Genomic DNA, 27,100 nt, shown 5'->3' with positions numbered 1-27,100 from the left:
AAAATGTAATGAATTGAGTAAAACTAACTTATTTTAAATAATTCAGAGATATATTTGATCCTCTACGATTGTGATACTTATAATTTGTTAAGCTTTTTTTGATTTAAAATGGAGGGGAAATGTACTCATCTAAATCCACCACATGTGTTCATTCTCTAATCATCAAACTTATATTTGTGCATGTGTAAACTAGCCAAAGAAATTAAATTAAAAAACTTTTTTTTGGTCCATTTTTACTCGTTTTTAACTTTATTTTTGGAGATCTAGTTTGAACATAAGACCATATAATAAAAAAAAAATTTGGTTTGTTTCCTTTTTCAACTTTAAAGTAAGCAGACAATAAAAATATTAATACTGTTTATGTACTAGAAAGTTTCAACAAGTAGGACCTCATGTTCTTTACTTTTCCTTCTTCCTTCACTCTTTGCGATTTCGATCGCATCAGGTAAAAATTTATCCACACTCGATAAAATTACAAAAGTTAAAAATAATATGTTCATGACCAATATTTTAAACAAATACAACAATAGTTACGCCTCAATCTCAAACGAGATGAGGTCGGCTATATGAACTCTCACCGACAAATGTCGTGTGCTTATTGTTTTCTTCAATAAGGTACTTAATGTAGTCCAAGCTTATAAAGAAGACACCCTCAATGAGGTGAAACTAGTAAATAAGTTGTGAAACTTATACAAAAAATATGAAATCAATGTCAAGCACATAAATAGTGATACAAATGTGACTTCAAGTATTTCCCTTCACTCAAATAATCCACAAAAAAATACTCGATGAGAGCTTCCGAGAGCGTTTTTACTCTCCTTCACTCAAAACTGGAACGATGAGTGGTTTCAGCTGCGCAAGGTACACGATTGCCCACCTATTCAATGAAAAAAAAAACACGAAACGATGAGTTTTCTTCTCATCGTTGAATGCTAAATCTCAATTTAACAACGAAAATAGCAAATAGAGAATTATAACTCCAGTACATGTAACTTGCAATAACGACTTCTACTACGATCAAACTTCTCTATAATAACATCGTTTGTCCTAATACATAACATGAAAGATTGGTTCCCCAGAAAAAATGACTGTTATAGTGAAATGTTGATATAATCGAAACGTTAAACTCTAATGGTACTGTTGGTATGTACTAAAAGGTAGTCTATCTTTCTTAAACACTGTGTACAGTCCAACACTCCCATATAAAACGAACTGGAAGGAGTATTGAAAATTAAAGAACAGGACCCGACCCCCCGTATTCTTTGGTAAGTCAAAAATAAGAACATTTCTTATCGTGAAAAAGGAAAAAAAGCATATATAGCAACAATAAAATTTCATCATTGGATCAGAAGCTTATCAAGGACAAGCAAAATTAGCACTCTCCGCTTAGCATTACTTCGCGTACATAAAGCAGGAGGACAAGGAGAAGGAGAGAGAGAGTATGCGTATGTTTGTGTGAGCTTGAAGAATGGTAGTTCCCACTTCCCATCCCGGGAAGTCTTGAGACGAGCATCAAGATGAATGGATGAAAATTAAACATGTTTCATCTTCCAATACAGAGAAGCAAAGTAGTTGACAGCCCCATGATTCTTGAAAAGAAAATTACAAAAATAATGAACCCACGAGAGAAAACATTGAAAATCGTTACAAGTGCATTCATCTAAAGACAATTAAGAGAGGTAAATAATGACATCGTACGAAGGAGGGAGATCTCTGTGTTTAATTTTTAGGATATGGTAACATGTTGACTCAAACCCAAACTGTAAGATTGGAGGTGGATGGTGCTTTCTAGTTGAGCTACCCTCTCTTGTCAATCACAGAAGCATCAAAGTTTATATCTATGTTGCTCAGACTCTTCAAAACATCACTGGGTGCGTGACGATCTGACGGATCCTCCAAAAGCAATGCATTTTTGGAGGATCACAGGTGTGACAACATTTTTGAAGAGTTCGAGCAGCATAGGTTTATATATAAATTCCAGCACATCTCTAACACTCCAAAATGCGAAACTTCGGAAGTATGGAATACATATAGAAAATCTACATCACATCGATCCAAAAAGAAGCATTTCTATTTTTGATCTATAAGACAAAATTAGATAATTATAAAGATCTGTGAGGCTAGGATAGTATTCACAAAGCATAGTTGTTGACATAACAAATGAATTTTTTGGCAGAAAAAGTCAACTAGACACTTCCAAATTTAGATTATATATCAACAGACCTGATCGAAAAAAATTTAAGCCTCTGAGAGTAGGTTCAGATATAAAGCACGCAATTATGCATATATTTCATACTTTATGAGGAAGTCAAGCAGATGTAATAGCACAAGCACTATGTACAACTAGTCAAGCAAAACGTAAAATTCCTCGGCAAAAAGATAATCTTATAGGTATTGCACACTTTGCATTAGTAATTTTTCTATTATATAATCCCTTTGAACATCAAATGATAAATTACAGGAAACATGACAAAGCAAATTCAGGGAAATAGTATCATGTTATGTCTTATTTTACTTTACTTCATACATGTTTGTGCATGTGTAGATGTGTACGGGACACTCGTGTCTGTTTCTATGTGTGTGTGTGTGTGTGAGAGAGAGAGAGAGAGAGAGAAGAAGAAGGCAAACTCACATCATCCAACAGCATACTGTAGCCGTGATGATCAATGTCAAGTGTAACCTGCATCACAAAATTCAATTAGCTATTAGAAACAGAGACCAAAACTATTTCAGCGGAAAGACACTAGCTTAGAATTCAATGCATCATGGCTTTTATCCTGGAGACCTCAGTAGAGTAATTAAGACAACAAAACTAAAAAGCGGACCGACAAAAATTGCAATTTGCATTTGTCTCTTTCGTCATCTAAACTGCCTGAATCATGAAACACTGTCCGAGTCAATTTAATTTTATAGCAAGATCTCCATGATACATAGCAATGATAAAATTAGATAATCACTATCCATCGGATATAATAGTCATAGATATGCATCAAACACTAGAAAACAAAGAAGCCTGGATTAAAGACATACAGTTAATATAAGTGTCTAGAAGAACAATAGAACAGAAATGCTGATAGCACTAACGAAGCATAACACAAAACACAATACTGACAACCCTTACCACCAACCCCAAAAGGATTACGCATTTTCTCTATAGATGCATAACGAGGGAGGAGCTATCGTTCTGCCTACAGGTTCGGCACAACGCAGTAATTCAGCTCAATTATGTTTTGATATGTATAACTAACTTATTCAGAACCTGTTAAGCTTACCTTTTCTAGAATTCAAAATCCATATACTTAAAAGACCGTAGCTCCAGCCCTCGGAGCTCAAAAACAAAGTTCTATTGCCAAAAAAATGTTCTTTTTCTTATACAACAAACTAAACAACTCCTAAAACAACAAGCAATGAAATAAAAACCAAACAACCACATCAATAATGCGGACTTTATATCAACAATCCAGAATTATAATACCATAAATCAAACTCAGCTTTCTATGCAAAGATTTCATCTTTTTCCATAAACAACAAATATAACAAACCCTAAGCAAGTTATAATAAGCAAATTTGAAGCAAACAAATTTGACCATACAGATTAGTAGAAGGCCCTCTATTGCAGCAAATTCTGGCACATAGAGACGCAATAACACCCACTACCACAAAAATTAGCGTTGTCACCAAAAACCCCATTTTCGTCCCTGATCTCACAGTGCAAATTCAATCTGAAAAAAAAAAATCAAGTCAAAAATGGTAGAAAATTACATTAAATTTCACAAAAATTATATTTTTTAGCTGAAATTAATACCTTTAGATATCGAGATTTGAGATTGAATTGTATCAAAATCTGAAGAAGAAAAAAATCAATAATTTGCGTTGAATTTCTGTTAATAACAGTTCTTGATCTAACGATAGATCGATTTGGGATATTGGGCCAGTTCGGGTTTGTGTTTGGCCCAATTGTATGAACACTTGGGCTTCCTTGGCCCATTTTAGTCCAAAAGGCCCACTCTAAAGATGAAGATATTAAAAAAAAAACCCGATTTTTAGGATTATCGTTCAAGTCATATTCGCAATGAGTAAAATTTACAAGTCTACTCATTTTAGAATAACTTCAAATGTATAGTGCCTAAAGTTTCATATGGTTGAAATTTCTATATGTATTACTAAAAAAAATCGAAAGCTTAATAGTTTTTGTCTGAACTTAAGACATTTATTATGAGTTACGACCGAAATTTATTTTTATTTATACTATATAGCTATTTTTGTTTGACATTCATGCATAAATGATTGATGTTATTATTCACATGGACACATTTCAACAAAGATACTTTATATGCACGTGAATATAATGTATTTCATTATTTTTATGCGTGCGAGCATTTCGTATATTCCTCTTAATCAATATGTGAAGGAAAGATCGAATCTTTAAAGCTGAAGTCTTTTTCCTTTTTAAAGAGTGAGAGATCAGTCTAAAAACAATAGAAGGAGGATAACTCGATTTGAGATATTATACAAATGTGAATATTCACATTTATTTATACGAGCATAATGTAAAATATTGCTATGTTTCGTAATTAAGCAAAATCTCGTTATTTTTCAGAACTATAAATGTAAAAAATAGTGTTATTTATGAAACTTTTCCAAACTTTTAGTTCAAACAAAGCCCAAACATTTCAAGTTGGATTAAGCCCAATTATTCAATCTTCTATAAATAATGGAAAGTGCAAAACCCTAAAAAAAATAAAATTACAGATCGTCTTCAAGCAGCGTTTGGCCGATGCATTATGAAAATCTCAAAAATTATGTTTTTGAGGTAAATTTTCATGAATATATGTATTGGAAATTGCTGTTTATACTATGGTTTATAAGAAGATCTAATACCAAAACCCCCCAAAAAGGGTTAGGCATCTCAGAAAGCCATTGTTTTGTTTCTCAATCAACTTTTGGCTCGCTATGGTGCCTACAATCATATATATATATATATATATATACATAAAAATATTTCTATCTTCTTTTAATATAGGTGAAGAATTTGATTGAACTCCATTTATATGCATTAATTATTTTAAAGATTTTCAAATTAAGTTTTGCGAACTCTTTTTTTTTTTTTTGAAGTTTGGATGTTTTATGGAGTTACTTTTATTAGTTGTTGCTATACAATTGTTATACGAAGTCGCTTTTGTTAATGAATTTTGTGTTCAATACAGAGTCACTTTTATTAACGAAGCTATATGGAGTTATTTTTATTAACGAGGAGTCGTTTAACGAAATCGTATAGAGTTATTTGTATTGAGGAAATCATCATATGAGTCACTTTTGTTAATGAATTTTGTGTTCAATACGGAGTATTTTTATTAACGAAGCTATATGGAATCATTTTTATTAACGAGGAGTCATTTAACGAAACCATATAGAGTTATTTGTATTGAGGAAATCATCATACGAGTCACTTTTGTTAATGAATTTTGTGTTCAATACAGAGTCATTTTTATTAACGAAGCTATATGGAATCATTTTTATTAACGAGGTTTCATTTAACTAAACCATATAGAGTTATTTGTATTAAGATAAAACGAAGAGTCACTTAACGAAACCATATAGAGTTATTTGTATTAAGGAAATCATTATTAACAAAGTTACTCGGTATAGAGTCATTTCTATTAACAACTCTATTTAGTCATTTTTTGTTAGCCTTCATGGGTCATTTTTGTTAGCGAATGAGATTTTTTGATGTAAATTCGAATATCACATAATTTTGCATAGTCAATAAAAGTAGAAAAGATATAAAAATTGATTATAGAATTTAATAGAACAAGAAACAAGAGAAAAATTACAAACAATATATTTTTTTTTTCAAAAAAAATCAATCACAATTATTAACATGTATAGATTCACCAGCTTGAGCAGCCATAGCAAGTTCAAATTGTTTAATAGAAATTGATGGAAAAGAAATAATTTCAGGAGGATTTAAATTTTCCCATCCTTTAATTGGATTTATTGTTGTTGATCCATCCCATCCTATATGTGTTAAATGTTTCACATCTGTTGGATATCCTATTTCTATCTCCGCTTCCTCGACCTCTACCTCTTCTTTTCGCGCTAAAAAAAAAAAGTAAAACAGTAAAAAAAATTAGGTTGTGAGTTAAAATTTTTAATTATTTAATAGATAAAGAACTTATAATAGATCATATCTTATTAGATTTTATTGAACATCTCAATGAAGGTTATACAATTGGATGTTGAATCCATTCTATTGATGTAAAATGCACTATCACTAGTATTCAATAGGCACATGTCGATAGTATATCAAGTGATTTATCAGCAAAAATTTTAGTGAAAATGTCGAAATGAAAACTCATAACTTTAATGAACCGTATGTAATAAGATAGCTAATAGTATAATTGCTTACCAAATAATTGTGAGAAACCTTTGAAATGCCTTTTTAATCTTTGGACATTTTGTGAAAATCTAGGTCTTGTGTTGGCCCAAAATCCCCAAAAGCTCTTTATTTTTACATTTGATGAGCTCTCTTCTCCTTCTTGTCTTTCTTGAGTAAGCCATATATACAAATTAAAGAAGCAATGTCACAAAAAGAGAAAAAAATCACAACATATACAAAAAAAGGTACTTGACTAAGAACCACACACTAACACTCAAAAGATCGTCATTGTTCTTTTATCCAGAACTCGTAAGATTAAATTCTAAATCTAGCCTATAACTGTGAGGCACATTCGAAATAACATTTTTTATGCATATATGTTTGAGCAGAAAATACTGAGTTCTGACGAGATAGTGTGTGTGCGCGGGGAGGTGAGATATAAAAGGGGAGAAAACCATACTTGTTATTTGTGATGAATTCTTTGTTTCCACAAGTTGGTTGGTCACTCCAACACTTGACTCAGAATTACACCCTAAATAGAATGGCAACATGAAAAATTTCTCTACTGATTTTTCCTTCATATTTCTTCCAATAAGCATATGAAATCAATAGTGAATTATAATAGCATATAATTCACAAAGATTTATATGAATAGAAAGAGAGTTATAATAATAATAATAATGAGATGTGTTAAGCAATTGGCTTAAATAAGAAGTTAGAATGATTTTAGTTATAGAAAATGTAAGACATACCCAATATTAAAGTGTAGTTTGGTGGCAATGTGTCATTAAATTAGAAAGCAAAAAAAGAGAATATTAAAAATGATGGAGTGGGTTAGAAACTTAATAAAGTGGATATAATATAGTTGGTTAAACTGTGCAACTCAACTCAATGTCCAATTTTTATGAAATAAAAACAAAGCACAGTAACCAAATCCTCCACCCCCCATGAAGTCTTTGTGTGTGAAGGGGGGAGTTGGGGGTCAGTGGCGGAGTCAGAAATTTTTTAGCGGTGTCCAGAAATAGCAACTTGTTATGTTAAGGGTGTCCAAAATAGGTTATTTAATCATTTCGTATATCATTTTACTTGTATATATGCTAATTTTTTTCCGATGAAGGGTGTCCAAACATATAGTTGTATTATTTTTCGGTATTTATTTTGGGCTCTGATCAATATGCAATTTCACTTCGTGAGGGTATTGCGTTGCTTATCAAAATTGACTTTATACCAAAAGCGCGATTATAATATTTCTGATTAAGAATGATGAAGTAGTTACTGTTGTACCATAAATTTTTGACGGTAACGTATGACTTGTATGTTCTTTTTAAGCGAGTGATGTATATATCCCACATTAAAAAGGTTCCTATAGAGAGTACTAGAAGTACATGTATGTTAATAATAATTAGAATTTTGAATTTGAATCTTGAATATGAAGTTATCTTATTGGAAAACGTCTTATCCTTCAATGTGAAATTTTTTTATATGAATTTAGATTTGATGAGACTTTAAAATTAGTATCGAATATCGACCGAGAAATTTATTCATTCCCTACTCTTCCAATCACATTGCATGAGAAAGAGTAAATCCAAAGGGAATTTAAATATAAAATATCATTCAAATTGGCCACATGTATTTCTTCATTCTCACAAAAAGTAAAAAAAAGTCAAAAGAATTTGGTGTACTTTTATTTGATACTTCCTCAACACCAGAAGTGAAATAGAGTGTTTAATTTATAAAAAATAAAAACAAAAATTCTTTTTTTTTTTTTTCATTTTTGGATTTGGTCCAAGCTGACTTGCTCCTTTTAGGTAGGCCTTGTCTAACCATAAAATTATTGTTATTTGCATATTTTTTAAATCATTCGATATCTGAAGTTCACTAGATGAATCAATTTGAGAAACTTTTGAGTATTTGACGATTTCAAATGTATCAATGTTGATGATAACTCGTTATTTTGATGAATTATTTATTCAGACATAATAAGTTTATAAAAACTATTGCCGTTAGTTAATTATTTGGTACTTGAAGCCGCTAAATGGAGTAATCAAAATTTACACCATGTAGGTTCATCTAAAGATATCAATCGCGTTTTAAAAAAAAATAAAATTCATTAACATAACTCAAACTCGAAAACTTTGGTACCATATATATATTGGAATAACAAGGACATATATATCATGATATACACCATATAGAATTTGAAAGGAAATAAAAGTTGGAACTTTACTTTCAAACACATTAAAATGAATTCTCTCTATTCCTCTTCTTTCTTTCTTTGTTTTCCAACAGTAGTTAAATAGACAACAGTAACCTATATATATTGGGGGGAAAATATACAACTCGTAATCGCGATATCTTGTATGGAAACGAGTTATGTAACATCAGTACTACTACCAGTGTAGCCGATAACTGGCAGCTTGCATAATGGGGTGGAGGAAGTAAGCACCTAGTGTCAATGCTGTTATCGATAAATATGGCAATCTGATAAATTCCTTGTAATAATCTTCAGGCAACTTTTGACGACCATCAAGAATAGCTGCAAATGGAATGACACTCGTTCTGTTCTTCACGACTTCAAAAGCCTCACCATATCGTATAGCTAACCTCCGGTCCCCATTCCAGGCACCAAACAGATGATGTCCTATCAAACCTACTGAAGCTGCCACTGCAACTGAATTCCCAATCCACAGCGTGTGAGCTAAGCACCATATAACCTGCCCGACCAGCTAATATAGGGAATGGAGGCTTCAATTAGCTATTAAAGACGGAATAACTTATACCAAGAAATGAGACAGCAAATAGAAGCAAGAATACTGGAATGTCGTGTAACATATATGCACAAAGACACTTATTTTCTCGATTTTCAGGACTTGAGATGATTTCTCTTTACTAAATCCTCAATTATGGAACAGCTTTATCAATTTGGTAGGTTTCTTCCCTTTTATGTATTATTAGCAGAACTGGGATTACAATAACCTTCACCTCATTTCATGTACAGACTCGTTCTGCATCAACCTCTGCCCGTCATTTCTTGAGATATTATTCTTTGTGACATGCCTTATTTAACTCCTTCAGAGAAAACCATTGACCGATAAAGCCACTTCTTGATTCTAAGAATCAAAAGTGCTTTATAATTTTGAGTATCTGACTGAAATACACGAAAAACCTAAAAAAGAAGAATTCCTGAACCCTACAGAAATAATGAATATAAATCATGACTCTAAACCTCCTCTGTCATAGTACTTGCGTCATATCCTGGAAAATAGAAGAACCGGGGGTATAATCTTCAGCTTACTGAAGACATAATCCTAGGTAGGAGGGTATATGAAGGTCAGTTTAGGGTGGAAGGGTATGAGATATCGAGTGTTGTCGTTCTTTTATGTGGGAGAGGAAGGGGGCTAGTCTCCTCTTCTCATCTCCTCCTTTAATAGTACTTACTATTCAACTTTTTCTAACACCTGTTGCCTCATTTGCTCTGTATATCTCAGTATTTTGTCGTCATTATTTTTCTTCCTATCTTATCTGCTTTGATAACACTTCTTTTGACCTGAGAGTCTATCGGAGACAACCTCTCTACCCCACAAAGGTAGGAGTAAGGTCAGCGTACGTACATCCTACCCTCCCAAGTGTCATATCCTGGAATATTAAAATGTAATACGAGGTACAAAGCGAAGTGATTTGAATCAAACGTTGAAATTTAATTTGGAAAGAGATTTGAAACTAAAGGTAGGCATTGGTGTTTCGGGACAAGGCACATTATAAAATCATTCAGACTGTACCTTCTACAACGGTAGGTTACATTTAAGTGATAATTGAGCATTTACCTGTGGATGCCTGGTAATCCTCATAATCCCAGTTTCCCAAAGATGCATCTTGGGCTTGTCAACAGCCGCTACCTCTAGTAAATTGAATGTCGACGGGTATAGGAAGAAGAAGGAAACAAAGTTAGAAATCCAAACTAGTTCGTGAATCCCAGCAACGCTGTTTAATTGCCATAACTGCACTCCATCGTATCGGTGGTTAATGAAATACACCTGTAAATCATCATAAGAACCTTCCGTTATGTTAAATTTCCATCTATCAAGCATCGCACCGTAAAATCAGAAAAGTTACCCAAAAAAAAAAACAAAATTCTTAGTTTCTGCATGGCAGACTAGAAAACTCACAATTGTGCTGACTGCCAATGGCAGAGATACCCCAGCAAACAATACACGAAAAGCACGCTCTCCAATGAGTTCCTCACCTTTGTCTCTAAGACTAGCAAGACCACTGTGGACTAGAGCGAAAATCAAGGTAAGGGAAAGCATTACAATCTGCATAGAAACATTTGGATAAACTCTCAGAAAGCAGAAATTTTGGTACGCGAAATGAAAAATTTATAGTGTATGCTGGTTACCAAGATGGCAAAAGTGGACGTGAAATAACTAAGTGTACAAAGAAAGAAACAACAGGAAAGAAATCAAGACAATTTTATGTTGGCCAATATGATTCATCGAGAATCTAATGCATCTCTTGCATATTCATCGAGAATCTAATGCATCTCTTGCATATTATCAAGCCAAGAAGAGTGACAGAATGAACCAGAACAAATAAATACTTTCCGAGCATTATCAAGGCTATATAGTCTTCATTGCAAGGCGAAGACATAATGTTATTCTACAGTTGCCCAAACATAAGTAACCTTGTTGGTTAACAACTTCAAATCGACCCTCCTTCGTTGGTTCTTGTTTGACTATTAGTTGGTATCTCATAGAGTTCTTTGATAAAACTATGCTAACAAAAGCTTCCCCTTGTAAAAGTCTTGAACGTAAACCAATTCCATAATTTCGTTTGGATTAACCAAAGTAACTACACAAGACTAACACCAAGTGACAAACAAACAAAGAAGAAAATAACAACATTGAAATCAATAAAAGTAATTAACAAAATTATTGTGAATGGGAGTTTGCAGATAAAAGATTTTATCTATCTTTTTCTCATTTCCGTAATGCTTAAAAGCTTGATCCTACAAGCTCAATCCCTAAGTGCTGATTGATTAAACTAGTCCCTGATTTTTAATATACAGAGGCCCGGGATGACTGATGTTGCCACCTTTAATCTATATGCTAATCTACAACAACAACATAGGGTCTGGATTCTGGAGAGGTTACGATGTATGCACACCTTACCCCAACCTTTGCAGGATAGGGAGGTTGTTCCCAATAGAACCTCGGCTCAATTATATGCTAAAGCCTAGATAGCAGAACTTAAAAGTCTTAAGCCACGTTTCATTGTAAAAACAAATTCATAAGACAACAATCAGTGGGTGATGTCGCACAAGGGTGTGAGCTAGCGTTCACTTAGACTAGAATGAAGACCAGGGTTTAAATCCCGACAGCGACCAAAAACAAAGAAGAGTTTGATAATCTCTTCCTATTTGCCTAATGCTTGATGGATAGAGTTACCTAAAACCTATATCGGTAAGAGAAAATAAGTAAAACCGGTAAAATAGTAAAGGTGTGCTGGAACACTACAATAAGAAAATATGCATATGAAAAATAACTAAATCTTTGTCAGAAGTGCTACAAGGAGAGCAAATGAGCTAGGAAGAAGTGGGAACTCCGTCCCGTTCCAGAAAACTACAAAAATTTTATAATCACTATACAATAAAGTTAAGAAACATAAAATAGAATAATGGAACACCCAAGTGAGTAATAATTCTCTTCTATTATTAACATACACATAGAATGCATATGTTTTAACTTAATACAAGTTTAAGCATCAATATGCGTGCACGCCCAAAGTTAGAGGCGCAAGTTAAAAGGACATATTTATGCGTTATACCTTTCACAAAAGATATCATTTTTTTTACTGTTCTAACAATTTATACAACTATTATTACCAAGCAAAGAACATAATCAAAAGCAATACCTCAAAACTCAATTCAGCAAAAGTAAATAAAAACAGAACAGATAAAAGTAACTAAGCAAAAATACTCACTTCAGGGCTATCTGAAATACTAGAAACAGAATCAATGAATGATTTTCCAAATCCAGTAGAATTGTCAATCCAAACAACATTAAGAACATAAAGCACAACACCAAGAATCCCAGCAAAATAAACCCAAGATGAAATCTTTTGTTTGGATAACTCAAATTCAGCAGAATCTTCACCCACCACCAAGATTTCATCTTTTTCATCTGTTTGTGTTCTTCCCACTGAAATTGGCCAAAATTCCTTTCTGGGGTTTGAGGGAAATGGAAAAAAGGAAGTGGGTAATGGTAAAAATGGAGTCTTGGTGGTGGGTTTGTTGGTGGAGTGATATGCTATGGCTATGGTTTGTTTAGGACTTGGAATTCTATGGTTTTTTGATAATAAAGGAGAAAAAGGGTGTGAGAGAAAAATTGAAGTTGCCATTTTTACAAGATTATGTGAGCTCTAAGTGTGTGTATGTAGTTTTGGTAATATATAACTTGTCTTGGCCAAGTTCTTAGTTTTTTTCAACAAATAAATAAAAATTGGGGGTAGAGTAAATAGAAAAGGGGATTTCGAGGTGGAAAATCGAATTACACGAGATAACAATACAGATAACAAATCAATTGAGCTGATAAAATTATTTTGAGAAATCTTATTTGTTGCAAGTATTTTTAAAAAATAAATTATTCTTTTCGTCTTTTAAAAAATTATTTTTTATGTTATTATTTAAAAACATTTATTTTATTTTATCTACAAAAATGTGACCAAACAAGTTATTAGGCAAGGGGAAAAAGGAATCTTAAAGGAGTTGTGCTCTTTGGTGGGTATTTTGGATAGCTAGTGGAGGAAAGTGGGCAAATGATACACTACTTGTAGTTAATTTTATTGTTTTTTCTTGGTTTGGGTCGGCAAAATAATGTTTACTTAATCATATATGTATATATACTTTCAAAAGTAATGATAAAAATTTACTCGTATCAAGTGTTTACGTCAAATAAAAATAAATAAATGTATGATATATATATGTATAAATTTAATTTACCTATTCTCATTATGTTAAAACACCAAAGTTCAATAAGTAAAATTGATTTGTTGTAAATATCCAATATAAATAAGTATTTTCACACCCTTGTTCGGGTGGTCGTTACTGTATGCCAGCAATTTAGAATTATTCATCACTAACATTTATCATCATCGATCTATTTCATTTCATTAATCACTAAACCATGTGAATACGATACAAGTGATTTGAAACTCGAGTCAAATCAACTAAAGTTGTGAATAGTAAGTAAAATGCCATAAATGGATACAATATAAAACGCATTGTACATTTTTTTTCAAACTTACAAGCACAATACATTGATCGAAAAGATACACCATCACTTGATTCTATATTCTAACAAATATTGAAAGCACAAGGCTTTTCCAGCAGAGGAGAACTGACCAAATTACAATGACTTTCACCTGGATTCACAGCAAGAGAATAATAACACACCTAACATCAAATTTATACACTAGGATGTATGTACCATTGAAAAGGAAGGTTGTTTTCACAGGGGCTTTTGTGAAGCATAACTTGGGAGGTTGTTCTTGTGACCATTCTATTCCATTGCTTGGATGTGAATATGAGAACAGCAGAACAAGTCAGAACGACACAATACCGTTCAACCTTAAAGAAAAATAGTACATAAATAGTAGACTCTTAAAACAAGGGAAAATTAAGAACATTGGGGATGATGTTGAGCACGTAAATTCAGTTTAACCAACTAAGCAAATGACACTAGATGACTCTGAACAGTACATGCTTTTCTTTTTACAAGATCTTACCACGTTCTCGGCAGCAGGCCTAACCTGTAAGGGGAAGATGTATATAGTCTTCAGGAGTGGGTACTCTTAACCAAAAAAAAAAATGTATCGATGCATTGAGAGAGCTTCTAGTCTCTTTATAGCAAGTAAGCCAAAGCTTATAATCCATTGGACAAGACAGAGCCAAGGGCATTTCACATTTTCTTTCCTCTTTTTTTTTATGGTGTTGCTGAGAATCTACAAGCAGAAGGTTTAACATTTTAAACTTGTAAGGTTTTTAACATTTTAGAAATATAAAAAGTCAAGTCAGTACCTGTTTTCATTTACTACCAAATCCACAAAGAAGATGGAACTGAATCTAGTCAATCTACCTTTGCTCTAGTAGTCGTCTCACAATCCATTAGGTATATGGATCAGTGCCATCATGAAAATCGTCATCAACCTTGTGCATATGATGATTCCTCATGCATAGAATTCAAGCAATTCTGCTACTCTATAACATGAGTAAATAGGAAATTCAAGTAATTGTGTTACAAAAGTTACCACAGGGTTTCTTTCCTAACAAGATATTAGTCGGGGTGACTGAATACCATGCTTCTTCCTGGGCAACTCTATGTAATCTCCCTGTGGCAGTTTCAATTCAAATANGAAATATAAAAAGTCAAGTCAGTACCTGTTTTCATTTACTACCAAATCCACAAAGAAGATGGAAAGACAACACTGAATCTAGTCAATATACCTTTGCTCTAGTAGTCGTCTCACAATCCATTAGGTATATGGATCAGTGCCATCATGAATATCGTCATCAACCTTGTGCATATGATGATTCCTCATGCATAGAATTCAAGCAATTCTGCTACTCTATAACATGAGTAAATAGGAAATACAAGTAATTGTGTTACAAAAGTTACCACAGGGTTTCTTTCCTAACAAGATATTAGTCGGGGTGACTGAATACCATGCTTCTTCCTGGGCAACTCTATGTAATCTCCCTGTAGCAGTTTCAATTCAAATTGCAGCTTTGATGATACTATCAGTAAAGGAATCAAGTAATACAGATAACAGGTATGAGATAATATAGGAGAGGAACTAACCATGGCTGATGATCACTGAGAATCATGTATCTAGTTAAACCTGTTTATATCATTACAAAGTAAGTCATCTCCAAATTGAGTAACAAAATTTAGGAAATAATTTGCTCGGAAAAGATAATAGACAAAAGGTAACATCATAATGACAACGGCGTTCATTCTTATACAACTGAGTATCTGCCTGGTTGAGCCGAACCAGGAAGTGATGATGCTTGCATGGTAATGTCCTCCAGTACACGTTTTAACTCTGCTTTTGCTCTCTTGACAGATTGCTCGGTGGGGCCTTCGATGAACAAGTACAGCTTCCTTTCCCCAAACCCTGGTACCTTGCCAGGTGGAACATACTGTCCTCGAGTGGTGATGGCAGCTCCTGTCCATTCAGAAATAGGACCCAACGTCTCCTTGTGTGTAACCTTCCAACGAGCATTTTGAGGAAAATCATTAATCTCTAATTCTGCTTCATAATGTTCAGGCATTGCATCGGCCTGAATCTTTGCTAAGTTATGCTGCAAGTTCAAGGCAGCTGCCAATGCTGTTGCTCTGGCTGTCACATCATTAGAGCCAACTGATAGTCCATTTCCAACAGCAACTGCTGTTGCACCGGGTATATTAATACCAAGTACACCAGGCAATGCAACAGGTAATCCACCATTGGGAAGAAGCTGACCAGCTGAAACTGGAGTTGCTGCTGAAGCCATACTCGCTTTGGAAGCAGCAACAAGAGCAGCAGCCTGAGCAAGAGCAGCCTGCTGAGAGAGGTCACCACCTGCTTTTCTAATTCCTTCATCTTCATCCTCTGAATCTGATTTATCTTCCTCAAATCCATATTCCTTTGCCTGTGCTTTCTTGGCTGCTCTTCTCACTTCATCCTCTTCTTCATTAAATTTAAAACCACTACCACCATAACCAGTCCCATGTGCTTGCTCAAGTCCCTGATTAACCTTTGCCATGAAACTATCAGCAAGAGCTTTCAGGTCATCTGGAACAACTTGTTCCGACAATTGTAAAGCTTTTAGAAGATCAGGTGCATATCTTGCATCATCTTCAGATATGAATGTGATGGCACAACCTTTCTTACCAGCTCGACCAGTCCGGCCAACACGATGAACATAGTCCTCATAATGGTTTGGAACATCATAATTGATTACCAGTTCAAGCTCCTTGACATCTAAGCCCCTGGCTGCTATACTAGTAGCAATCAACAAATTACATACATTACTTTTAAAGTCGGATATGGTGGACTCACGATCAGTCTGATCCTTAGCCCCATGAAGGGAGAGACAGGGATAACCATGCTTGAGCAAATCTTTAAATAAAGCATCACATTTCTCCTGTGTGTGAACAAATATTAAAATTTTACCTTTTTCATACCATTCACCAAGTAACTCAAGAAGCCGGAGGAATCTATCACTTTCTGGCCTCACCTCAACCAATTGTGTTATATCCTTGTTCACAACACTCCTACCACCTACCTGTATTTCAACAGGCTTATTCAACACTTTACGAGCTAGTATTTCAACCTGACGAGGAAAAGTTGCAGAGAACAGGACTGTTTGACGGTCTGGCCTAGTGTTTTGGACAATTCTTGTGATCTGAGGTTCAAATCCCATATCAAACATCCGATCAGCTTCATCCATGACCAAATATGTGACTCTTCGCAGATTTGTAATCTTCCCACCACTTGTACAGAGTATATCAATCATCCTACCTGGAGTGCACACAACAATTTCGGCTCCTCGTTTCAATTCACTAATTTGTTGAGCAACACCAGAACCTCCATACACAGGTACACAGGTGAGACCCATCACTCTTGCAAACTTCTTAATATCACTATGAATTTGCTGTACAAGCTCTCTAGTAGGGGCCATTATTAGCCCAATAGGACCATCTCCAGACATCAGAGGAGGCTGGTCCTTAATATGTCTCAGCATTGGTAATACAAATGCCAGTGTTTTACCAGAACCCGTCTTAGCAATCCCAATACAATCTCGGCCACTCATAATTACTGGCAGAGCCTGAGCTTGAATAGACATGGGTTTCTCATAATTCAGTTTCTTAATAGTGTCTAGCATCTTGGAGGACAGTCCTGTCTGATGCCATGTTTTGATTGGTTTCGGAACATCCTTGCCATGGATCTTCAATTCCAGTTGTTTCCTGTAAGCAGAAACCTCTTCAGCACTGATTCTTGAAATCTCCTTAACTTCTATGTAGAAGTTCTTTCGGAAAGGAGGATATTCAATCTTCGAATGATCCACCAATGATAATTTCTCCGCCTTGGTTTTCTTCACCCGTTTCATAAATTCTTCATCATCTTCCTCCTCCAAAGGATCTTCATCATTCTCAATGTTCCCATAATCTGAATCCGAATCTTCACCTGGGATAATTCTTCCCATGGTTTTCTTCATGCTCATCTTAGGCTTTTCTTCCTTCCTCAGACCATTTTTCTCTTTCATACTGGAATTTTCACCATCCAAACTATTGACAACGGATTTGTTAAGCTTCTCAACTTCAGGCAAAACCATATCGTTCATAAAAGCATCCAACGGGTCAATCTCATCATCGTCAACTAAACCATCACCGCCATTCTGAATAACAGGGGAATCAGATCCAATGCTAGAACTAACCACCTTGCCAGCTCCATTTTCGTCGTCCATGACCTTGCCAGTATCATCCCTATCAATATCCATGCCAGTTTTCCCCTCAGCATCTTCATCATCAGACTCACCATCCAATGTCCAAGTCTTGCCCAACTTAGGTTCTTCAGCACCTGCATCAACCCCAAGTGTCTCCCTCTCAGACTCCTCTTTTTTTCTTTTTAGCTCTTGCCATTCCTGAACTCTCCTCCTTCGCTTCTCCATCTCGTCATCTAATTTCCTTTGCTCCTCGGCTAGATCCTCTTCTCGACTCTTCTGATCCTTTTCAGCTGATACTTCATCAGTGCTCTCTTCCCTTAGCCTGTTGTTTGGTTTGCTACTCCTTTCACGATCCCTCTCCTTATGATGATCATCATTATCCCTCTTTCGCCTCTTCCTTTCACGATCCTTTGTATCAACTTCATCATCACTCCCCTTTTCATATACTTCCCGGTGTCTATCCTTTTCGCGATTCCTCTCCTTCTCCCTTTCTCTCCTCTCTCTATCTCTCTTCCTCTCCCGTTCCCTCTCCTTCTCCCTTTCCCTCTCGCGTTCCCTCTCCTTCTCCCTTTCCCTCTCTTTCTCTCTCTCTCGTTCTTCACGGTCTTCCTTATCCCTTTCTCGCTCTTTAACTTTATCTCTAGGTCTTTCATCATCATCACGAACCTTGCTGCTCTTTTCACGCTCCTTATCTCCTCTACTGTGCCTATCCTTGTGCTTTGCTCTATCTCTATCAGCACTTTTCTCCCTTTCATACCGACTGCTTTTCTCTCTCTCTCGATCCTTCTTATCACGATGATGATGCTCTCTGTCCCTCTTCTCTCGATCTCGATCCTCCTTATCACGGTGCCGCTTCTTCGACTCGTCCTCTCTCTTCGACTTGTGCTTCAACTCTTCCATTTTGACAGTCGGAGCTTGGAAGACTAAAGCAAAACACCTCACCGGAAGCAACCGGAATCAGGTAACCGCCGGTACACTAGCTTATTCCGGCAAAATCCCCAATTATCTCCGGTGAAATCACCAATTATTTGAAACTGGTTTCCAAACCCTAATTTGTTTTTCTTCGACTACTTTATATGGAGAGTGGAGTTAGATTTGGAGTGCAAAAATATAAAAACAAAATCAAATCCAATTTTTTTTTGATTTTTATTAATATTAAAAATCAAATTTAGTTATAAAAAAAAATTATTATTATAAGTAATGATAAAATTGATAGTAGTCATATAGATGAAAAAGCAACTTCATTGATTTAATTTATTTTCATAATATATACTTATTTGAAAAATAAATCAACTTTACGATAAGGGTAAGATTTGAGACGAACGTATAGACTTAATTAGATGAATTAGATCACAAGTGAANAAAAATCAAATTTAGTTATAAAAAAAAATTATTATTATAAGTAATGATAAAATTGATAGTAGTCTTTTAGATGAAAAAGCAACTTCATTGATTTAATTTATTTTCATAATATATACTTATTTGAAAAATAAATCAACTTTACTATAAGGGTAAGATTTGAGATGAACGTATAGACTTAATTAGATGAATTAGATCACAAGTGAAAGATATATGTAACAAACTAAGAGTGGCCTTAGCGGAGGACAAAGCTACGGAATGTGAGATTGAAACGATTCGAGCATATGAAGAGGAGATGCACGAATGTCTCAGTGCGGATGTGTGAGATCAGGTATGTTGAGTATGGATGATTCGAGGAGGGAATAGAGATGAATCGGAGAAGTATTGAAGAGATATACTTAGACAAGACATGTCGTAACTTCAATTCACCGAGGCTATAGTTATGCTTTCATTAAGCCGATTTTCGTCATCCCTAGCAATAATAAGCACAAATTCAAGAAAAATAAGTTCTATAACGCAATCACTTATCAAGATAGTTTTTTGTTGCTATAACAAAATATTGTTATAGAAAACATACAGTACACCATATACCATATAACATGAAAAGTCGTACCAAAAGCGAAATGTTGTAATAGAAAATGACTGTTGACAGAGAAGTCTGACTATACTAGTACTAGAAATAAGGCTCTATATGTAAGGCATTTTTCTTAAGGACACTGTACATGGTATACTAAGGACCAAAAACTGAGCCAAGTTTCAAAGTTCAAAACATGATTTCATCAGCCTATTTTCTCCGGTACATCGGCCCCACGGTGAAGAAACAAACCATCAGTAGGTTTATGTGAACAGATCAACATATACGGAAGAACGCCTTCGGTTGTATTGGAGCAAGCTTGCATATGTTCGATCCCAGATACCGATATAAAGAGACTCATCGTCTGGACTCAGAGATACACCAGATATCTCGCCAAACATGTCAATTTCTTGACGTTTTCTGTACTCTCCTCCAGCATTGTAAATGTGGACAAAATCTGCAGGTTCAGCCACCACCAAGAACCGCCCATCTGATGAGTAACGGATTGATCGGACAGCACCCATGTTTCCTTTCAGCACTGCTGTTGGCGATGACAGGTTTCTCATGTCCCAAATTCGACAGGTTTTGTCTTGGTTCCCAGTTGCAAAGGTACGGCCATCAGGGTGCCAGGCAGACGCGAAAGAGTAGTCTAGATGACCAACAATGGAGCCAACCGTCTGATACAGTAAAGACCCTCCATTAACAGATTTTATCGGATCAGAAAATGGAGGACTTGCATGAAAAATAGAAGTGAAAATCATTGCAATTGATTCATAAATTCTTGCCGATATTAACCTCACTAAAACTGCAGTAAAGAAATGGACCGACAAATACGAGGCAACCACACGATGAGAAACTTTCCATTACATCTGATTTTGAAGGTAACGATTTAATACCTTTCCGTTTTGAGAATCAACAAGTAAGCCAGTGAGATCATCTCCAACAACAGTAAGAATCTTGCTATCTGGGCTCATTGAAGTATGCTGCATAAATGAAATTATGAATGCATGAGAGGTTCGATCTTCGAATAGTACTTAAAGACAGATGCATCTCAAATATCTTCTATTTTCACACAAAATCCGAATTATTTACTAAGAAAAAAGTGTGTTCACTAGGCCTATGATGGGATGTCAATTACAACACCCTGCCTTCCCGGCCATAAGAAATAAATGGTAAATGAAAGAACAAAAAGAGCAGTTAAAGGTAGATAAGAAACTGACGTTCACTGGCCAAGGGAACCGGAAGTAGTTCATAAGCTGAAATTTCTCCATGTCATACTCTCTCACACCACAATCATTATTAGCAGCCATAAAATGAAGCCCACCGCTGCAAAACAATTGAGACGTTTAATCAGTTGAATTTCAAACAAGTCCAACAACTCATATTATATTCATACTACCTCAAGCTATCATATATCTCGACAGCATTTGTAATAGCATTATCCTCATAAGTGGTCCTTGTGCAGAAGCTTATACCTGGCTTGTCCAAACACTGCATTATATGAAGGTAAGTTAAGTAAGGATGACAAAGGCGCATGCGGTATAAAGATTCAATTTCATTCAAATTTAATTAACCTAGTCTTGCTAATCTTGAGCTATCAATAAATAGGAAATTGTTAAAAATAAAATGCTCATGAACAACAGCAGAAGAAACTTGAATACGCTTGCCAATAAGTTAACATGACCTATTGTGGAAACAGACTGAAGACCTGGGACTTCCATCTCCTCTCTTTAATTTCATGAATTTTCTCCAGAAACTTACTGTATTATATCTTCTTGATGAAACTCAAAACAAACCCAACTAACCTTACAAACTAGTTCCCCTTGAAAGCCCCCTGCGACAACAAAGCGATTCTTCACTGCCATTGTGCTGATCTGTGTTTGTGTTAGACCTTCTAACAAACTTCCTGCATGTTTCTAGAGGCCAAAGTAACAAAAAGAGCAGGTTAGACATAATCGATAAGGGAAGAAACGACAAATTAATATTGACATCTAATTGGAATCAAAGAAAACATCTTGACAAGAGGGGCGCTTGGATGGTAAGCACCCTCCACCTCCAACCCTGAGGGAGGGGTAAAAAGACAAAAACAAAACATCTTGAAGACCCAAACTAAAGAGGGATAGATGGGTACTCTTTCAAATCCCACCTCAATGTTAACAGAAGAAATAATTCAACAAATACATACGTACACATAAGAGTCCTCTTCATGGAAACATGACACCAGCATGAAGAAGAAGAAGAAGAACTACAGAAACCCTATAAACTAAAATAAAAAAGGAAGGTCACTAAGTGCGTTCTGTATTACCTCTGACGGTGCTATATGTCCAGAGAAATCAAGGACTTCAGTCAAGTTGTTGGAAATGGATGACCAGTGCATAAGTGAGTAGTTCGATATAAGATACACATCATGTTTTGAAGTAGCCCAAACCAAGTTCCTTAGCTGCAAAACAAATGGCATAAAGAGATCATTAAAATTATCCTTTCAGCAAATGAAAAAAAAAAATTATTTACGAGGCAAACACCACAGAATAATCCAAAATTTTCCGAAGAAATAAGTAGTTAAAAGATTCCTTTTTTATCAGTAACTGCAGTTAAGAAGTTAACCCAAAAGCATCAGACATGGGATGGAGAACCTCCGGCAATAATTTCTTGTCTTGGCACGGTCAGAATTCAAAAACCCATTCCATTTCCTTTACCAATCCCTAACTGAGGAGACTTACCTGATACACTAGGCATGTTTTTATGCATGCTTACTCATGTTTTCTTGTCATATTGAATCCTTGTAGAGCTAAAATTGATAGAGTATGCTCCTATTTTTAGGATGATAGTATACTTACTGGGAATTTGAAGGATATAAAGACACTAAGCTATTCATTATACTGTTGAGGAGGAAATCCTTCGAATTGTTAGATATTAATGAAAATGTTAATAGACCCCGTTTTCGTAAATAGAAAGGGCCCAGCTTTGTCAGAAGCATAATTTAAATAGTTATGGCATTTCGTGAGGAATGAAGATTGGTTAGGAGACGGAAAATCCTTGGTCTTTATTCCAGAAGATGAGTACAACATAGGGTGGAGAGATACAGCAGGGAGGATTTTGCAGTTCTTGGGTATACCTCCATCATTCAACCTCCCACAGAGGAGAAATTGCATCTAGAAGAAGCAAGTAAACAAGAATGGCTGAAACATGGGGTAGGCTCAGCAAAGCATATGTAAAAATCTATGTTACATTACCTCTCCAAGAATACTGTTGCACCCGTGTGTGATCCTCAAAAAAAGCACTTACTTTTGGAGGATCTAACACACAGCCAACAACATTTTGAAGAGTCCGAGCAACACAGGTAAAAGTTAACCCAGCTGAAAGAAATAGCAGCTCCGAATTTCTCTTTAATTAATTGATTGACAACTTCATGATCCATTTAGTCCTCCTCCGAAACCGGAGGTGATACGAAAGGGTTCATTAATAGGTGGAAATTCGCAGCTGGACTCAGACTATTTGCATACTCTACAAAATAAATGCATACCTGAAAATGAAGTATGGTAGGCTTTACTAATCTTGTATTGTAAAAGAAGTCATAGAAGTTGCCACCTTTCTTCACCTGTTTGCATTCCTGAAAAAGCAATATAACATAGAAGAACCGCAAAGTTTAAAACTATACTTTGGGTATACTGAATTAAAATCCTTAAAGAAATAAATGATGAAGCTACATACCTTATCTACAGCATCTCCAGACAAAGGTATGTTCTCATAATTCCTGTATTGTTCGAGCCTTGTCAATCTGTAGCTTTGCCTCGTTATATTCAATCTCTCCCACGGGATACCTTGTATGTCTTTGCCTTTCCTTGCTTGTGCAGCAGATGTATCTGTCCCTTCTGTTACCTAACCAATATTTTAAAAAAAAAAGTGAATACACCATTGGATAGCTGACACCAACTGACCAAAGTAATCACATATTCATGCATTCACTTGATGTGTAGTTTCAATAATTCAAGGTAACTCAAGATACAGAATGAAATACAAAAAACTCATATCAGTACATAGAGAAAAACAGGTTGTGTCATTACTCCATCGAACAAATAGGAGAAATGAAGCCTAAAAGAAAAAAGAGTTAATGACTATCATCGAATTCAATAAGAGCAATTAGTATTCACCTCGCGGCTGTTAACCAATGGATTACATCTTCAAGAGCTGCATGTTTCTTCAAAAAGTAACAACACAAATAAGCAAATCCAGAGTGCAGAATCTAGTATACATCAAGACAGCTATTTCTAAACTAACTGGAAAGTTATATTTTTTCAACATTATGTTCGCACCAAAACAAGCATGTTCTCACTGGCCGCTGCAACAGATCAAAGTTCAGATGATGTGGTCGCTTTTAACATGGCATCAAAATTCAAATCAGATAAAGGCCTTAGATTCATTTCTTGCTGACAAGCATTATCAAAGGAATTTCGACGCATTTAACCAAAGAAAACTGGTCAGGCCTGATCTAAGGGGGCATGATTCAAACCTAAGCTGCTCAGACTCTGCACTTTTGGTGCCGCACCCGTGTCAACACGACATGGGTTTAGGTGTGGTATCTGAGTCCAATTTGGTCAAAGTATTTTGGGTACTTTGACTAAAATCGATGGGAAAGTCTGGCCAATTTTAATGATCCGNTTCAAACCTAAGCTGCTCAGACTCTGCACTTTTGGTGCCGCACCCGTGTCAACACGACATGGGTGTAGGTGTGGTATCTGAGTCCAATTTGGTCAAAGTATTTTGGGTACTTTGACTAAAATCGATGGGAAAGTCTGGCCAATTTTAATGATCCCTATAATCAATACAAAATCTTAGGTGAAACTGAAGGAAATGGAAAACCTTTTATATAGAAATTTCTCTGTCACTCCTTTTCCTTTTTTAATTTCCTTCTATGATTCCCTCCAGTTCTCCACATAATATCTCATAATTTAGGTTTTATATGCTCTATTTTAGATATTTTAATAATTATTTTTAGGCGAATTCCCGCACCCGTATCCATACATGGATCCATATCCCCGAATCTTAAAGCCTAGATCATGAAGGATCCGACCTCTGGATAGGCACCTGTATCGTACACCTGCACCCGAGTCCAAGCAACTTAGATTCAAACCTAATATAAACAGATACACGAGTTCACACTTTTGTTGAGGTGATCACTTAATTCAACGGTCTCATAGCAAAACTCAATATAAGCCACCAGAGAATAAGAATAAGTCAAAAGTGTATATGTACTGACCATCTCAAAGTCATCAAGGTTTGGGTCCTCATTGTAGAATACCTCTTCAAATTCATCCATCGTATCTGCCATCTCTTCATCAAGATTCATGTAACCCAATCTCTCAGCCCTTTGGTAAGACATGCTTTCCCACACCCTTCAACCGTAAGTTCAAGAAAAAGTTCAACAAAACTAAAAACATTGTATTTCCAGGTATAGAGAAACAAACTGAAAGGTCCAAATTAGAACAAGAAGAAAAAGGAGCAGAAAAACAAACACAAATATGTTAACATTCACATATTTCTAGGGGAAGAAAATAGGAGAAGCAAAAACTGTTGGCTACCTTGAAAATTACTTTAAGAAACAATAAAAAGCAACGAATCAAAGAAAAAACGATTAGATTTTCTGAATTTCAGCTAAAATCCAAGAAGCATACAAAACCAGGAACTGTTACTCTTCCACCCCCCAATCCCAAACCACACACACTAAACAAAGATGACATTTTTATGCAAATTCACCTAAATCCAATAAACCCATAAAATCAGGACATCATGTAGACTCATCCCAACAACCCTTCCCACCACCACAACAACAAACACATACACCAAAAACCCATCAAGAAGAAAGTGAATTCTATGAATCTGGGGTTGCCTTTGAAGGTTGATAAACACAAAAAAATAGTAAAAAGAAAAGAATTCGAAGAACTGAACCTGAGAATTTAAATTCTCTAGTTCAGAGAAAGAACCAGCAGCTTTCTCTTAAAAATACCCCAACATAATTGAAATGCAAGAAAGAATGATCTTTTCTCTTCCCATTACCCCAACCACACACACAACAAAAATCCAACAAGAAAAAATTCAATTCTGTGAATCTGGGGTTCCATTTAAAGACTACATGAACACAAAAACAGCAAGAGAGAGTTCTAAGAACCAGATAGGTCTACTAGATGATCAAAATGCAAGAAAAACTGAACTTTTTTCTTCTTTTCAAATGTATTATATAGAGTTTGTATGCTAACAATCTATGCTTTATAAATCAAGCAAAAAAGGATGACATAATTCTGCAAATTCAGCAAAAATCCAATAAACTTAACAAAACCAGACACCATCTACATTTAGACTCTTCCAATCCCCCTACCCCCAAACACACACCCAAAAATCCCAAGAACAAAAATCTGGGGTTTCATATAAAGACAAACACAAAAACAGCAAAAATAGAGAGTTCCAAGAACAGTAACTGAGAATTCACCTTAGGTCTCCCAGATGATTAAATAGCAAGAAAAAACTGATCTTTTTAATTCTTTTCCAATGTATTATATGCAGTTTGTATGTGTTCCATAAAATCAAGGGAAAAAGATGACATTTTTTCTGCAAATTCAGCAAAATCCAATAAACCCACAAAACCAGGCACCACCCCACCCTCCACACACATCAAAATCCCAAAAATAGAATCTGCGTTTCCACATAAAGACTACATAAACACAAAAACAGCAAAAAAAAAGAGTTCCAAGAACAGTTACTGAGAATTCACCTTCTCTGGGTCAGAGAAATAACCAGTTAGGTCTCCCAGATGATTTAAAAACAAGAAAAAACTGATCTTTTTCCTTCATTTCCAATGTACTACATGCAGTTTGTATGTTAGGATCTATGCTCTATAAAATCAAGAGAAAAAAAAAGATATCTTTTGTGCAAATTCAGCAACAATCCAAATAAACCCACAAAACAAGGCACCATTTAGACTCTTCCCCCAACCCCACACCTCAAAAACTCAAGAATACAATCTGGGGTTCCATATAAAGTCCACAAAAACAGCAAAACAGAGATAGTTCTAAGAACAGTACCTCAGAATTCACCTTCTCTGGCTCAGAAAATGAACCAGTTAGGTCTCCTAGATTGATTAAAAATCAAGAAAAAAAAAGATCTTTTTTTTCTTGTTTCCCAATGTATTATATGTAGTTTGTATGATAGCGATCTATGCTCTATAAAATCATGTTATGTCGGCCTAAGAAGCTTTATGCCATCCCTTTGGTATGATTGTGAAAGATTGTGTTAAGTATAAGGATGTACA

General features: G+C 35.3%; 5 protein-coding genes across 8 annotated transcripts; all 5 read right to left on the bottom strand.

Annotated features, from left to right (window-relative positions):
* Nucleotides 1-446: 446 nt before the first annotated feature.
* LOC107005530 (V-type proton ATPase subunit e1) lies at nucleotides 447-3,925 on the bottom strand. Its single transcript, XM_015204146.2, has 4 exons — nucleotides 3,806-3,925; nucleotides 3,593-3,722; nucleotides 2,633-2,680; nucleotides 447-877 (listed from the first exon to the last, which is right to left on the bottom strand). The coding sequence occupies exons 2-4, from the start codon at nucleotides 3,688-3,690 to the stop codon at nucleotides 811-813; spliced, it is 213 nt and encodes a 70-aa protein (XP_015059632.1). The 5' UTR covers nucleotides 3,691-3,722; nucleotides 3,806-3,925; the 3' UTR covers nucleotides 447-810.
* A 1,892-nt stretch (nucleotides 3,926-5,817) lies between these two features.
* LOC107006588 (CRIB domain-containing protein RIC4-like) lies at nucleotides 5,818-7,010 on the bottom strand. The gene is made up of 3 exons (XM_015205104.2): nucleotides 6,840-7,010; nucleotides 6,410-6,547; nucleotides 5,818-6,099 (listed from the first exon to the last, which is right to left on the bottom strand). Exons 1-3 carry the CDS (start codon nucleotides 6,976-6,978, stop codon nucleotides 5,864-5,866), a joined length of 513 nt encoding a protein of 170 aa, XP_015060590.1. The 5' UTR covers nucleotides 6,979-7,010; the 3' UTR covers nucleotides 5,818-5,863.
* Nucleotides 7,011-8,529: 1,519 nt separating this feature from the next.
* LOC107007592 (15-cis-zeta-carotene isomerase, chloroplastic) lies at nucleotides 8,530-12,860 on the bottom strand. Its single transcript, XM_015206274.2, has 4 exons — nucleotides 12,359-12,860; nucleotides 10,546-10,692; nucleotides 10,204-10,413; nucleotides 8,530-9,105 (listed from the first exon to the last, which is right to left on the bottom strand). Exons 1-4 carry the CDS (start codon nucleotides 12,773-12,775, stop codon nucleotides 8,770-8,772), a joined length of 1,110 nt encoding a protein of 369 aa, XP_015061760.1. The 5' UTR covers nucleotides 12,776-12,860; the 3' UTR covers nucleotides 8,530-8,769.
* Nucleotides 12,861-13,616: 756 nt separating this feature from the next.
* On the bottom strand, nucleotides 13,617-18,967 carry LOC107007206 (DEAD-box ATP-dependent RNA helicase 42). 3 transcript variants are annotated; one of them, XM_015205721.2, is made up of 3 exons: nucleotides 15,235-18,967; nucleotides 14,814-15,132; nucleotides 13,617-14,453 (listed from the first exon to the last, which is right to left on the bottom strand). In XM_015205721.2, exon 1 carries the CDS (start codon nucleotides 18,762-18,764, stop codon nucleotides 15,393-15,395), a length of 3,372 nt encoding a protein of 1,123 aa, XP_015061207.1. In that variant the 5' UTR covers nucleotides 18,765-18,967; the 3' UTR covers nucleotides 13,617-14,453; nucleotides 14,814-15,132; nucleotides 15,235-15,392. The 3 variants fall into 3 exon arrangements, with proteins under 3 accessions (XP_015061207.1, XP_027769392.1, XP_027769393.1); XM_027913591.1 differs by having other exon boundaries at nucleotides 13,620-14,453; nucleotides 14,814-18,967; XM_027913592.1 differs by having other exon boundaries at nucleotides 13,620-14,377; nucleotides 14,814-18,967.
* A 768-nt stretch (nucleotides 18,968-19,735) lies between these two features.
* LOC107005238 (uncharacterized WD repeat-containing protein C2A9.03-like) lies at nucleotides 19,736-27,048 on the bottom strand. Of its 2 annotated transcripts, none has more exons than XM_015203779.2 (10): nucleotides 26,874-27,048; nucleotides 25,055-25,190; nucleotides 23,509-23,676; nucleotides 23,321-23,407; nucleotides 22,103-22,237; nucleotides 21,603-21,713; nucleotides 21,197-21,288; nucleotides 21,018-21,123; nucleotides 20,694-20,780; nucleotides 19,736-20,474 (listed from the first exon to the last, which is right to left on the bottom strand). In XM_015203779.2, the coding sequence occupies exons 2-10, from the start codon at nucleotides 25,175-25,177 to the stop codon at nucleotides 20,061-20,063; spliced, it is 1,323 nt and encodes a 440-aa protein (XP_015059265.1). In that variant the 5' UTR covers nucleotides 25,178-25,190; nucleotides 26,874-27,048; the 3' UTR covers nucleotides 19,736-20,060. The 2 variants fall into 2 exon arrangements, with proteins under 2 accessions (XP_015059265.1, XP_027769526.1); XM_027913725.1 differs by lacking the exon at nucleotides 26,874-27,048 and adding an exon at nucleotides 26,564-26,803.
* Nucleotides 27,049-27,100: the final 52 nt, after the last annotated feature.

Source organism: Solanum pennellii, chromosome 12 (genome assembly GCF_001406875.1).
Source record: "Solanum pennellii chromosome 12, SPENNV200".
Classification (NCBI taxonomy): domain Eukaryota; kingdom Viridiplantae; phylum Streptophyta; class Magnoliopsida; order Solanales; family Solanaceae; genus Solanum; species Solanum pennellii.
This window is presented reverse-complemented; position numbering and strand designations above follow the sequence as displayed.